At 39.9% G+C, this 13,028-nt stretch overlaps 1 protein-coding gene across 3 annotated transcripts in view; it reads left to right on the forward strand.

The window, feature by feature from the left end:
- The window catches only part of DPY19L1 (dpy-19 like C-mannosyltransferase 1), a 97,469-nt gene that overhangs the window by 50,926 nt on the left and 33,515 nt on the right, over positions 1 to 13,028 (forward strand). For 2 of the 3 annotated variants that reach the window (XR_009462542.1, XM_006269102.3), the window contains exons 12-17: positions 10 to 96; positions 2,310 to 2,369; positions 4,731 to 4,811; positions 7,943 to 8,044; positions 9,858 to 9,929; positions 10,677 to 10,726. Coding sequence is in view for 2 of the 3 variants with exons in the window: in XM_006269102.3 (XP_006269164.1) it covers positions 10 to 96; positions 2,310 to 2,369; positions 4,731 to 4,811; positions 7,943 to 8,044; positions 9,858 to 9,929; positions 10,677 to 10,726 (452 nt within the window). In the remaining variant the exon portion in view is untranslated. The remainder of the gene's footprint in view (positions 1 to 9; positions 97 to 2,309; positions 2,370 to 4,730; positions 4,812 to 7,942; positions 8,045 to 9,857; positions 9,930 to 10,676; positions 10,727 to 13,028) is intronic. The other variant, XM_059728688.1, reaches the window with a different exon arrangement.

Here is a 13,028-nt window from a genome sequence, read left to right on the forward strand (position 1 = left end):
TTCTTACAGGTATCACTTTTACTCTGTTTCATTTTTATGTTTGGGAATTCAATGTTGTTGACATCATATTATGCTGCTTCTTTAGTAGTTATCTGGGTAAGTTATTTCAGAAGAGAATTCATCTGAGATACTCTAGGACAGTGGTTCCCAACCCATCTAGGCTTTGGGGCTCCCTACAGGCCTGGAAATTTGGTGGTTGATGAGCAGTGGCAGTATTAATTGGTGTGTGGGCTACGGGCTGAGCATTGCTGCTCTTGGACCATGGTTCTCAACCTCATTAGACTTGAGGCACCCCAGGAAAAAGGCTAGCTTTTAGCTGTCACTTGTGTTTTTTGTTTTTTGTTTTTTTTACTACAAAAAATAATAGAGCAGTTCTTCCATTTCAAAGAACTCTCACTAACCAGTCAGAATGCTTTTGAGACTCTGGATTCCTATCGGAAATCTCTGGGTTTATCTAATGACTTGTATCTAGGTGCTTGCATACCTAATGTTTTTCAGCACCTGCTGTAGTGCCCTGGTTGAGAGTTGCTGCAGTAGGAGCACATAGCTGCACAGTTTTATGGATTGATACACAAAATGGAAAATTTAGATTTCACTAACTAGAAGGAGAGATTGTTTTCATGTAACTGACAAAGAATTTTTAAGGTGTTTGGGGAATAGGGGGGGGAAAAAAGGTTGCTTAGTTTCATTGAGTTTTTTTTGCACAAAAAAATAGAAACTTGTATGAGGCTATAAAGAATAATCATGTTTTGAAGTGTATTTGGTTATTTAGGTGCTGGAAAATAACTATCAAATGTTAAGAAAATCACGATTAACTTACATGACATGAGTAAGCTACAGAATCCCTTTTAAAGTAATTTTTTGGTTGAAGATCAAGTAGTATAAAATTAACAACAAAACCCCTTGATCTTAATTCTATTTAAGATTTTTTGGGTAAAAGTCACAGATACAGAACAGAATGAATACTAATGTAAGGCCCCAGGTAGACATTATACTTAAGATGTCATTAACCAGTTAGGCTAGGGACAGACATTCAAAAAGCCTGAGCCTGAATTGATTCAGTCTTTTGTAGATTAGTCTAACATGGCTAGGCTAAACTGGTTTGTAACTCTACGGATATCCCCTCTGGACTGAAAAAATTCAGTCACATGCCTGCAGTTGCTCAAGCTAAAAGCTGGGAGGTGCTAGAGCAGCCCTCCCTTCCCTTCCACAGTACTGAGCTGAAGTGGGTACGGCCAGGCCCTGGCAGGACGCTCTGATGTGCTCCCCGCCTCCTTTCCTGAGAAGCCCAGTAGGGAATGTTTATCACCCCCTAACTCAGTGTTTAGCAACCCATTAAGAAAACAAAGCCTCTTTCTATTAGTTCAAGCTCTTCTTAAACAGCTTTGTCAAGGAGGGACATCAGCTACCTGTTGATTAGCTTCAAAAAGCCTGTCTCTCTTTGTTATCTCCCACAGTATGAACTGTAGCCAGCATGTGGTCTGCTAGCTAATGCTGAGAGGTGTCTGTAAAGCAGAGGGGCGGGGGTGTGAATAATCCCTGTTTAGCAGAAAGAAGCCTGGCAGGTGACTGGACATTGCATAAACCAGTTTGACCCAAACCAGTTAAATCTGATACTACATTCAACCAGGTTTCTATCAAACCAGTTTGAGCCACTTTCAAACTGGTTTATGTGCCCTGAACATCTGTTCTGTTACAGGTTTAAACCAGTTTCTGATCACTTAAACCTGTTTATGTGTAATGTCTGTCCCTAGCCTTCATCACATTTTACAAAGTAACCTGGCCACACATTTGGGCAATTAATGGTTCAGTAAAACAGGAAGTGAGTGACAAAATTATTCCACAAAATACGCATAATAATTTTGTGGCTGACTTCCATTGCTCCTTAAATTGAATCCATAACAAAGTGGACTGCTCTGGGTTCTCCAACTGGCCCTGGTGCAGTCCTCACTTGCTGAAAGGCAGCATCTTGAAGTGGTCCCTGTTGGCCAAGGAACAGATCTCAGTCAGCTTACTGCTGATCCCAAAATCATGATTTTTGGGATTAGGGAATTTCATCTAACAAAAAGGAGTGGCCACAATATACTACTAGAACAGTTATTGTAGATTCTATATCTTTGGGTCTGAGTATCAGTGAAACTGTGCCATTGTATTTTATGATTTTCAAATTATTATAGTGGTTTGAAAGTTAATTTTTACAGACATTTATATGGTGTCATATAAAAAACAAATTTTTTTAAATGCATGCTACTGTGTATAATGGATATATTCTATAAAATATATGCATTCACTTCTAATTGTTATTTTAGGGTGTTCTTAAAGCGAGGCCCAAATTTATGAAAATGAGTGGAAGCAGAATTATTTTATGGGTAAGTGTTGTGTTGGTTCCCCTCTCCCTCCAATGGTTATAAAAGGGCTACTAGTTACTTTTTTGCCACATAATCTCTAGGTTTTTTCAATGTGCTTAAAATACTGAGTCTTATAAGAACTAAAAATTTTCAAGTAAAATAGCCCAACATCTGAGAAATTATGCCAGATTTGGTGAAAAAAGAAAAATATGTACAGCAAGGAAAACATGCAATAACTATACAATCCAGATGATCCAATATCTGAAATAAGCATAAATTGTACATATTTTTACTACTGAAACATTTTGACAATGTGAGTTCAGCTTGAGAACAGGATGTGAAATTGGTAAATTTCTTCAAAGAATTGGGTAACTATAATAATACAACCTCACCATCATGGAGAAACTACCAGTGAAAAGCAATGCTTTTTACCATACTCATATTGCAAAAGAAAGTAAAGAAAACTCATCATAATTCAGGTGCGGGGGGTGTTGTATCATTTAAAAAAAAAATATTTACTTACCTTGCATTCCTAAAAACTTGGTCTGATTGAAAAATAATAGCAATTTCCTGCTACTTTGAGGTTGAGGAAATGTCTTGATTTTGCTGAAAATAGCCAATCTGTTTAGATTCCATTTGAACACAGCCAGTAAATGTATTTCATCCTTTTGATTGCAAAGCCAAATGGCCCTTTGAGGAGGGTAGTTACCAAGGACAGGAGAAATGAGAAAAATTCCATTTTTGTAAGACTACCAAGCTTTTTTCATAAAGGATGAACAAACTTGGATAGATTATAAAATTAGAATGAGCTTTTAAATTCAAACATGCATACTGCAGTTTGCATTCCACATTCTCAACACTGTTCAGGTTTGTTTGGGTTTTTTTTATATTGTTCATCCTTTCAGGACTTTTATTAATATTTCAGAAGATTATAAAATAATGTTATGGAAACTAAATCTTATTTCTATCAACTGCATACTTTAAAGTACTAAAAGAGAAGAGGAAATCTTCACTCTAAAGTTACATTAACAGGGTACACTTCACTGTAGTGTGGACATAGCAGAGAAGCAGGGTAAATTACTCTTCGTGGAGCTCCCTGCTACCATAGCTAACTCATTCTGCTATGTAATCTAGCTCCAATATTTATTTACTAGAGATGCACTATATCTGATATATCTGTCCGTATCATATCAGGACAGATAAACGGAAAATTGATGTTATTGGCAATCTGCTTTTTTTTATTGGCTGATGTGGCCAATAATGTTGCCAATTAAATGCCACGTGCATGTGCGCAGCCGCAGCATGCACACAGTCAGGAATGCAGCTCAGCAGCTCGGAGAGCAGTATTCGTCTGGTAAGTCTGTGGCGGGGGGAAGGAGCATAGGAGGACAAATCAAGATCCCCCACAGTGCGGGAGGGAGTGGGGCAATGGCAGGTACTACCGAGCTGGGGCAGGGCAGGGCTCAAGACCGCCACGGGTGGCTCATCTGGGGTGTGTGGAGGCGTGGGGCAGCTCCCAGCTGCTGCGTGCACCCCCAGGAGAGGTATATGGGGAACATGCTCCCTGGATCTGTGCACCAGGTGAGGGGGAACTGTTGCTGGGGCCTGGGCCGGGGCTCTGCTCAGGATGAGTGGGGGCGGGGTGGGCAGTGGCAGTTCTGGGAGGGGGGGGGGCTGCGGAGAACTTTGGGGTGACTGTAGCCCACCCTTTAGCCCACCCCTCCCAGCGCCACCTCTGCCTGCCCCAAGTGTAGTCCTGGCCCAGACCCTCTCCTGGGAAGAAGCCAACACAGCCCCGAGCCCACCCTCACTCTGTGCCCAGACCCCCATGGGTTCCCATGGGTGTGCATGCAGCAGCTGCCCCCTCCGCTTTCCCCTGACAAGCTGCCGGTGGCTCTGTCCCGTTCCCTGCTCTGGCTCATCTGGGCAGCACCTGCCACTGGCCCAGCCCTACTCCTTCCCTCACTGTGGGGGCCTTGATCTGCCCCCCTGCATTCCCCTTCCTTCCCCCCTGCAGACTTACCAGCCAGATGCTGTTTTCCAAGCTGTTGGGCTGCATATTGGTAATTGGATCTGTATTTGCCTATATGGCCGGTTAATAAATGGCCATTGATATCGTCCAAAAAAATTTTTATTGGTGCAGCGATATTATTTACTAAACTGCACTGTGTAGTGGACATCACTAAGCACTGAAATAATGTGCAGAAATAAGCACTGTATTTTTTTAGTCCCAATAGGAAAATCTTTTGGTAACACTTCAAGTTATAATTTTTCTCAGTTTTCATACTTTTCCTTCCAATTACTTTTTTGAACTTCTTGATCAACTTCAATAAAACCTTCTTATTTCTTCTCCTTCAATATGACTATATTGTTTATTTTTAGCTCATTGAGGGATGTGCTTGGCTTTTTGGGACTGTGATCTTGAAATGCTTGACTTCTCTAATGTTTGGAGTAGCTGATGATGTAAGTGCTTTTTCCTTTTTTGAATGTCAGCTATTATAGCCTTTATCTTTACTTTTATTTTATATTTTGTTTAACCTTTTAAAACATACTTTCTTCTCTATTAATAAAATATTCTAACTTGGCAATATTTAAGATTTTGATTTATTCTATATTTTTGTCTTGATTGAAATAGACATTTAAGCAAGTGTTTAAACTAGAAACTAAGCCGCTATTTTGTTCTTGTTTTAATCACGCCACTGTAATATTGAGAGAGAGAGAGATAGATTCAGCATAAAAAAGCAGAGCTTTACTTACCTGTCGCTGACAGGTTTGTGCAAAACAATTTAATAGAACTATTTTCAGAACTGAAGAAAAAAAGGTTCTTTGTAAAACCATTGAATTAATAAATTTTGCTTACAATCTATCATTTTCTACACTCCTATTTTATCAGTAAAGCTTTTGTCTTACATAAAAAGGTAAGAAGTAACTTAATTGAGGTTACTGTATTTGATACTTTTTTAGATTCAGACCACTGAGGAGCCAGTAAGTAAATTGGGAAATAAATTCCTGATCTAAAATAGTCATGAGACTCCAAGGACTAGTCAGGATTACTCTAGGCAGAAATGGGAGATGGATTACATACCCATTTCCTCCTCTGTAATTATTCATTATGGATTATCCCTCAAGAATATGGTTCCGAGTGCCATCATAAGACGATTCATACTTCATTTTCATCTAACGACAAAGGCTTTGCCATTAGGCTTTCAGTGCTTGTCTTGAATCAGAATCTTTATTAGAACTAACTGCTCAACTCCCCATAGGAAAGTTCTTTTACTGTTTTTGTGAAACATTTTGGTTAAGGCAGTTCTGAAACGCTTATTTAACTAGCACTGTTCAGCTTATCTTCTTGTGACTCGTACTATGTAGACTCCAATGTTTATCCCAAATATTATGTGGAAGCCACTTCAAAGATGCAAAAAAGGTTACTCAATTGAAATTTAGTTCTGTGAGTGGGTTGTCTCCTCTTAAGTCATGTTCTCAGCTTTTTTTGATTCCGTTCTTAAGATCACAACATTTGGCTTTTTTGGCTGCTGATGCACATTGTGCTGTCATTTTTAGAGACAGAGCTACCAGTGACTCCAAGGTCCCTTTCCTAAGTTGTAACAGGTACTTCAGTACCAAGTATTGTGTACATATAGTTGAGGTTATTTTTCCTTGTGTGTATTACCTTGCCCTTGTTGACATTGAAGTTCATCTGACATTTTTATGCCCACTTGCTTAGCTTGGTGAGATCTTTCTGCAGCTCCTCTCTTAATTTGGGATTTGACTACCAAGAATAATTTGGTATCATCTGCAAACTTGGAGATATTGCTGTGGACCCTTATTTCCAGACCATTAATGAAAATGTTGAAGAAAACTGAGTCTAGCATAGATCCCTGCACGATATTGATTTTGACTTCCCTCCATCCTGAAAAGAGACTGTTTGTCTTACCCTTTGCTTCCTATTTTTTAACTAGCTGTCAGTCCTCAAAAGAACCTCTCCTCCAATCTCATAGCAACTCAGTTTACTTAAAAGCCTTTATTGAGGGATTTTGTCAAAAGGGAGGTGAAGGGTGGTAAAAACTTTTTGAAAGTCCAAATATATTTATATCAGCTGGATCTCCCTTTTCCACTTGCTTGGGATACCATCAAGAACTCTAACAGATTGGTGAGGCATGATTTCCCTGTACAAAAATCAAGCTGACTCTTCCCCACCAGCTCCTATTTGTCTACATGGCTGCTGATTTTATTCATTATTACAGGGGCAACACACAGGGGGTACACACGGGTGCATGTGCACCCCTTAAGTGTGGCAGTGCACCCCTTGCAAAAAAAACGCTGCCAACAGTGTTGGCAGCACTTGCGGGCAGTAACCGCTCGTAACACTGCCGGTGGCATCTGCGGGCAGTCCATGATCGCCGCTGGCCGCCGCTACCGCTGCCGGTGGCACCTGTGGGTGGTTACCAACCCCTGGTCGGCCCTTGTCACCCCTCCCCCTCGCCACTGACAGTGTCAGCAGCGTCTGCGGGAGCTTCCAACTCGCTCCTGCCACCGCCAGCACAGCCGTGCCCTGCCAGCACAGCCATGCCCCCCACAGCCACTGGGGGCACATGCTGTTCATGCTTTATTATTATATGGTATTTTTGAACGGCTTTCAAGCTTCCTGCAGGCCTTTTACAGTTTTGACTGCTCCTTTTAAACTTCTTTCTACCTATCTTCCTCATTTTTGTGTACTTTTCCTAAAGTTGTATATCGGCGTGGTGGACTTTTTGGCTTACTTCCTCCCACTAGAATATTGAATGTGATTGTTTTAATTGCTGTTGCCAGGTAGCTCACCAACAGATACCTCTCGAACCAGGTTTTGTGTGTCACTCAGAATTAGGTCTACAATTGCTTCTCCACTTGTGGTTTCCAAGCTAAGTTGTTCTAGAAAGCAGTCACTTGTTACATCCAAAAATGTTATCTGCACTTTACACCCTGATGAGGTGTTTACCCAGTCTGTGGTGAGGGTAGCTGAAGTTTTATTATTACTTTGTGTCCTATGTTAGCTTTTCTATTCTCCCTGAGCATTTTGTAATCACTTTCACCTCCCAGTCAGGTGGTCACCAGTACAGCCCCATTAGTATCTTATTCAAGTATGGAATTTCTGCCCACAGGGATTCTGTGGTAGTCTTCCTCTTAGATGAGATTTTTATGGTGTTACTGTGTACACTATCAATAACATACAGTGCCACACCTCCACCTGCATATCCTACTCTGTCATTCCTAAATAGTTTGTAACTTGGTATGACAATATTCCTTTGATTATCATCATCCTTTCACAAGGCCTCTGAGATGCCTATTGTGTCAGACATCAGTATTTAATAGTAGGCATTCCAGTTCACCCATCTGTTGTTTTTTTTAGGCTTCTGGCATTTATGTAGAAGCACTTATCATTTTTTGCCCTTGTTTAACTTTAACTTAATCTATCTAAATAGCATTTTAGTGCATTTACAGTAGTAAAATAATTCCTAAGGTTTTGTCAGAATAGTAGAGTGTTTATGGTAGAGTTCTTTGTTACAATATTCAATTTCGGATTTTTCATTACATTTCTTCTTTGTATTTTATACCAGGCTCATATAAGTAATCTGTTGAAATCAAAATTTACTGGCTACAAGGATTTTGATACACTGATGTACACCTGTGCTGTGGAGTTTGATTTCATGGACAAAGAGGTAATTTTGAGGGGGAAAAAATGATTTAAAAAAGGTGATAACTTAGTGATAATTTTTGTTTCTTAGTTTGTCCCTTTTCCCCAACAGATCTGAGAGCCACATAGCTTCATACTGTTATAAACAAGACTTTTCTTTCCATATTTTAAAGCAGTTTTAAATGCTCAGTGAAGTTACTGAAATCCATTGGAGATCCTTCTGAAAGTAGAAAAAGAATTGGTTTGATGTTTGTTTTTATTTAAAGCGCCTTGGCATATGGACGTATGCGTATGGACTTGCCATATGCGTAAGTACTTATTTAGGAATGCTGACTTTAAATTTAGTGAAGCTTTTTTGTTTTATGTAATCCTCAGTAAAATGTTGAGGAGCATGAAGTTTTTTGGTTACAGCTGCATCTCAAGGTCAAACATTTGCTGAGCTCTCTAGGCAGAAAATAGTTCAAGCTAGTCAATAAGCTTTTAGGAGAAACAAGCTTGTTCTGAAGATATGCCTTAGAGCAATGATACATTATAAATGTTTAAAGTGACTCTGTTTGAAGTGATCTACTGTCCAATTCTGGCATTATAACAGCTTGCTTTGAGATAAGACTGAAACTTCCAAAAAAGATTCCAAAAGGGATTGTAAGATAGAAGTTGAAAACTTCAGAGGACTACCATATTTACTTGAATACATAACAATGCCTCCTTCCCCCCCATTTGATATTAGGAAAAAGCCCCTTGTCTTGTTATTGCATCCAAGGAAATCTCACTTATTACATTTTCTATCGTTAAACTGCTGCCAAAAATAGCATGTGTTCAGCAATGAAAACCAGTTATGAAATTGACTAAATGTAGCTAACACTAAGCATGACTAAAACACATAGCCCACATTGGGCAAACGTGCTGTTAGAAACCTACCACAAGGATAGATTAGTGCAGCCCATTTGAAAAAAAGACACAGTAGTACCCATTAAGTGCGGTCTCCCACATTGCCAACTCTTTTAAAATCGTAGCGAGCCACTACACTGTATATGTTTTCAACTTCCTCTTCACTCTCACAGTTGAGCTGCGCCATTCTTTTCCATTTCCAATTATTCCTGTTTCTGCACCAGCCTTAAAAGCCTGACAAACATTACCAACTGGGGCCCTAAACAGTTCATTCAGAATCCCTCTGCCACCCCCCCTCTCTCAGCCTGACTTATACGATTAGTATGGCCCTACCTTTCATGAGGTGAAGCTGGACCAGGTTGCCTTGCCCCTCATCTTCATATACATTTTTGTCACTGGGTGACAAGAATACCCAGTTCTAATCATGAATGGGGCCTAATTGGCATATAAATCCTTTGTGAGAGGTATTTAGAGTACACGCACATACTAAACAGTGCTGAGCTGTGGTGTGGGGTCATCATGACTTGACATGCTGTTGACTCTGCTGAGGCCTAACCCAATAAATGATGTGGTAAATTGCTTATCCCTTTGGGTTTGGGCTAATAACATGCATAGTTTGTATTACACATAGGTAGGTACCAAAGTGCTGCTCATAGGTGTTGTGGAGTGTTATTGGGAAGTCATCCTATAATCAGGGTCGTCTTCTATTCAAATAAATACCGTAGTTGCCTAATTTAATGCCACGTGAGTATTTATACAGCCCCCTGGATAGCTGGGTGGGGCTCGTTCTTAAATCTTGTTTTCAACCAACTTTGTTTCTGCTAATGTTGAAAGTTCTGGTTATCTTGAGGAAGAATATTTTACTTGAAGTATCAAGTATAGCAGCTTTCAAGCTGACTAATAAACAGAATTATAACTGAAACAAATCAAATTGTTTATTTGTATTTCAGACTCCTTTAAGGTACACGAAGACGCTACTACTTCCAGTTGTTCTTGTGATTTTGGGAGTAATTTTCAAGAAGGTATGCAATTTGTTTAGTGGGTTAATTACTCTTGGTATGTTCTGGGGGAAATTATATATTGATATTCATGTTTATTAAATACATAAAAAGTTGAATTATTTTCTGTGAAGATTGGAAGCAAGGACCTAGTTTTTCATAAGCTGAAGTAAATGACTAAATTTCAATCTGTTATTACTGGAAACACAAGGATCTTTCATGTGGGGGAAAAAAACAAAGTTAGAGAAAAGCAACTGAACAAAAAATGTGCGCGTGAATATGGGGATATTTTTCCATATTTAATTTGCAACATTAGAAATTGATCTTTCTTAGAGCTTCCTTTGTTTCTTTTAAACTTTTTGGGTGGGTATAGAAAGTTAAATCTAATTCTCCTGTTCATTTTTAAATTACAGCAATGTAAATGTGAAACTTTTAATAATAATAATTGTACTATAATTTTACTTGGAGCATATGTTGTACAAGATTGACAGACTATACATATTTTTTATAACTAATTGTTTTTGTATATTGATTTATTTATGGTTTGTGTAAAAACAACATACAATTTAATTAACACAAGAACAGATGGAATAATTACAAGCTGCTTGCCTAATTAGATTTTTTTTGCATGTCTGTCTGAAACATTATATGCAGATCATCTTTTTTTAGCTTCACTGTCTCAGATTGGGATTTTGCCCTCTTAAAATAAGTTGCAGATATTGAAAACGCTTTCTAAAAATGTAACTTCATCTTAAGTTTCACTCTCTTCAGGCAGTTAAATACATCATCTCGGTTTTATCTCAGAAAGATCTCTGTGAAAGGTAAATATCTTTTAATGTTAAACTTTATGCATTGTAAACGAAATATTAGTATTCTTTTTCATTTGACTTGAGACATGCCAATAATTTATATAATAATAATTTAAGCAGTAACTTTGATTGGAGAACTGTTTTTGAGGGTAAAATATTTGCAGTTTATTGCGCTGAGCTGTATTTAAATACGTACAAGTAATATTTTGTCAATGCAGATATTGATGTTGAGCTCTCTATTAGCCATACACATTTAGATTACTAATTTCTACTTTTTTGTTCTACTCTTCTGTCTTTCTCTCCATCTCCCACAAACACAAGCATCTCCTTTTCTCTCTTCCTTCTGGATTATCATGCTCAATTTAAAAACCCCAAGATATTCAGATACAGAACAGAGAATTCAGCTTTGACAATGTTTGTTATAGTTACGTTCTTTGTTTAGGATGGAGCAATAAATATATTTCATAGAACCATGGGGCTGGAAGGGACCCCAAAGGATCATCAGGTCCAGCCCCTTGCATGAGCAGGTATCTGGGGTCAGCTGACCCCAGCCAGGTGACTGTCCAGTCTTCTCTTGAAAACCTCTAGGGTAGATGATTGCACCACCTCAAGAGGGAGCTTGTTCCATAGTCTGGACACCCTAGTTGTAAAGAAGTTTTTCCTAATGTTCAGCCTGAAATTATTTTCCAGGAGTTTGTGGCCGTTTTCTAGTTTTCCCCCAGGGCACCCTGGTAAACAGTTGTTCACCGAGACCCTGATGTATGCCTCTGATAATAGCAATAAGCTGCAATCAGGTCCCCTCTCAGCCTTCTTTTCTTTAGGCTGAGGAGTCTGAGATCCCTCAGCTTCTCCTCATATGGCTTGCCATGCAAGTCCTTGATCATACAGGTGACCCTTCTCTGGACCCCCTCAAATTTTAGCCACATCCTTGTTGAAGTACTGTGCCCAGAACTGGATGCAATACTCCAGCTGCTCCAATGTTGAGTAAAGCGGGAGAATCACTTTTTTTGGATTTACTGGAGATGCATCAATTGATGCATGCCAGAGTTTTATTGGTCCTAGCGACTACAACGTCACATTGCTGGCACATATTCATTCTGGGGTCTATTGTTCCCCCAGATCCCTTTCGTTTGTAGCGCTGGTCAGGTTAATGATGCCGAGCCTGTAGGTGTGCTGGGGGTTCTTCCTTCCCAGATGCAGCACTTTGCATTTCTCTACATTGAACTTCATCTGGTTCTGTTCTACCCAACATACCAGGCCATCTAGGTCTGCTTGTATCTGCAGCCTATCTGCCGGGTGTGTCTGCACAACCCCATATCTTGGTGTCGTCTGAGAACTTGGCCAGTGGGCTTTTCACCCCCTCATCCAGGTCGTTGATGAAGATATTGAACAGCACTGGACCAAGTACCGACCCCTGGGGTACGCCACTGCCCACCTCTCGCCAGGATGACACCGATCCATTCATTTGGACTCTGTGTCCTACCCTGCAACCAGTTTTGCATCCACTCGATGGTCCCACAGTTGAGCCCAATATCTTCCAGTTTTCTAATCAGTACCTTGTGGGATACCAGGTCAAAGGTTTTCTAGAAGTCAAGGTATATGATGTCAACCGCTTTTCTCTCATCTAGGTGATGAGTCATCTGATCATAGAAAGAAATGAGGTTGGTCAAGCAAGACCTGCCTGTGATGAAGCCATGCTGGCTGTCATTCAATATCGTGTCTTCTGCAAGCGTGTCACATATAGCTTCTTTGATGAATGTTTCTAAGGTTTTCCCTGGAATAGAAGTTAAGCTAATTGGCCCGTAGTTTACTGGGTCTTCACGCTTCCCCTTCTTGAACATGGGCATGACAATGGCCCTCTTCCAGTCCTCTGGGATTTTTCCAGAGGCCCATGATTTTTGAAAGATCTTTGCCAGGGGCTCTACAATTACTTCAGCCAACTCTTGCAGCACTCTTGGGTGGAGTTCATCTGGTCCTGCTGACATATATAGTCCAGTTTCTTTAATTGATCGTACACCAGTTCTGTGGCAATGGTGGGAGCAGTGTCAATCCCACCCTGCTCATTCTGTGCCTTACCTAGCATGTCGTTCCCCTTGGTCTTGTGAAAGATCGAGGCAAAGTAGTCATTTAGGAGTTCCGTTTTTTCCTGAGTGGCAGTGACTGGATTATCCTGAGGCATTGAGCAGTGACCCCACACTCCCATTTAGTTTTCCTTTTATTTCCTATATAGCTAGATTTATTCCACAGCAATAAATATATACTTCCTGTGGGGAAAAGAAGTTGCTTGGTATAAAGCGTGGCCGCATTGGGGAGT

This window comes from Alligator mississippiensis, chromosome 5 (genome assembly GCF_030867095.1).
Source record: "Alligator mississippiensis isolate rAllMis1 chromosome 5, rAllMis1, whole genome shotgun sequence".
NCBI lineage: Eukaryota > Metazoa > Chordata > Crocodylia > Alligatoridae > Alligator > Alligator mississippiensis.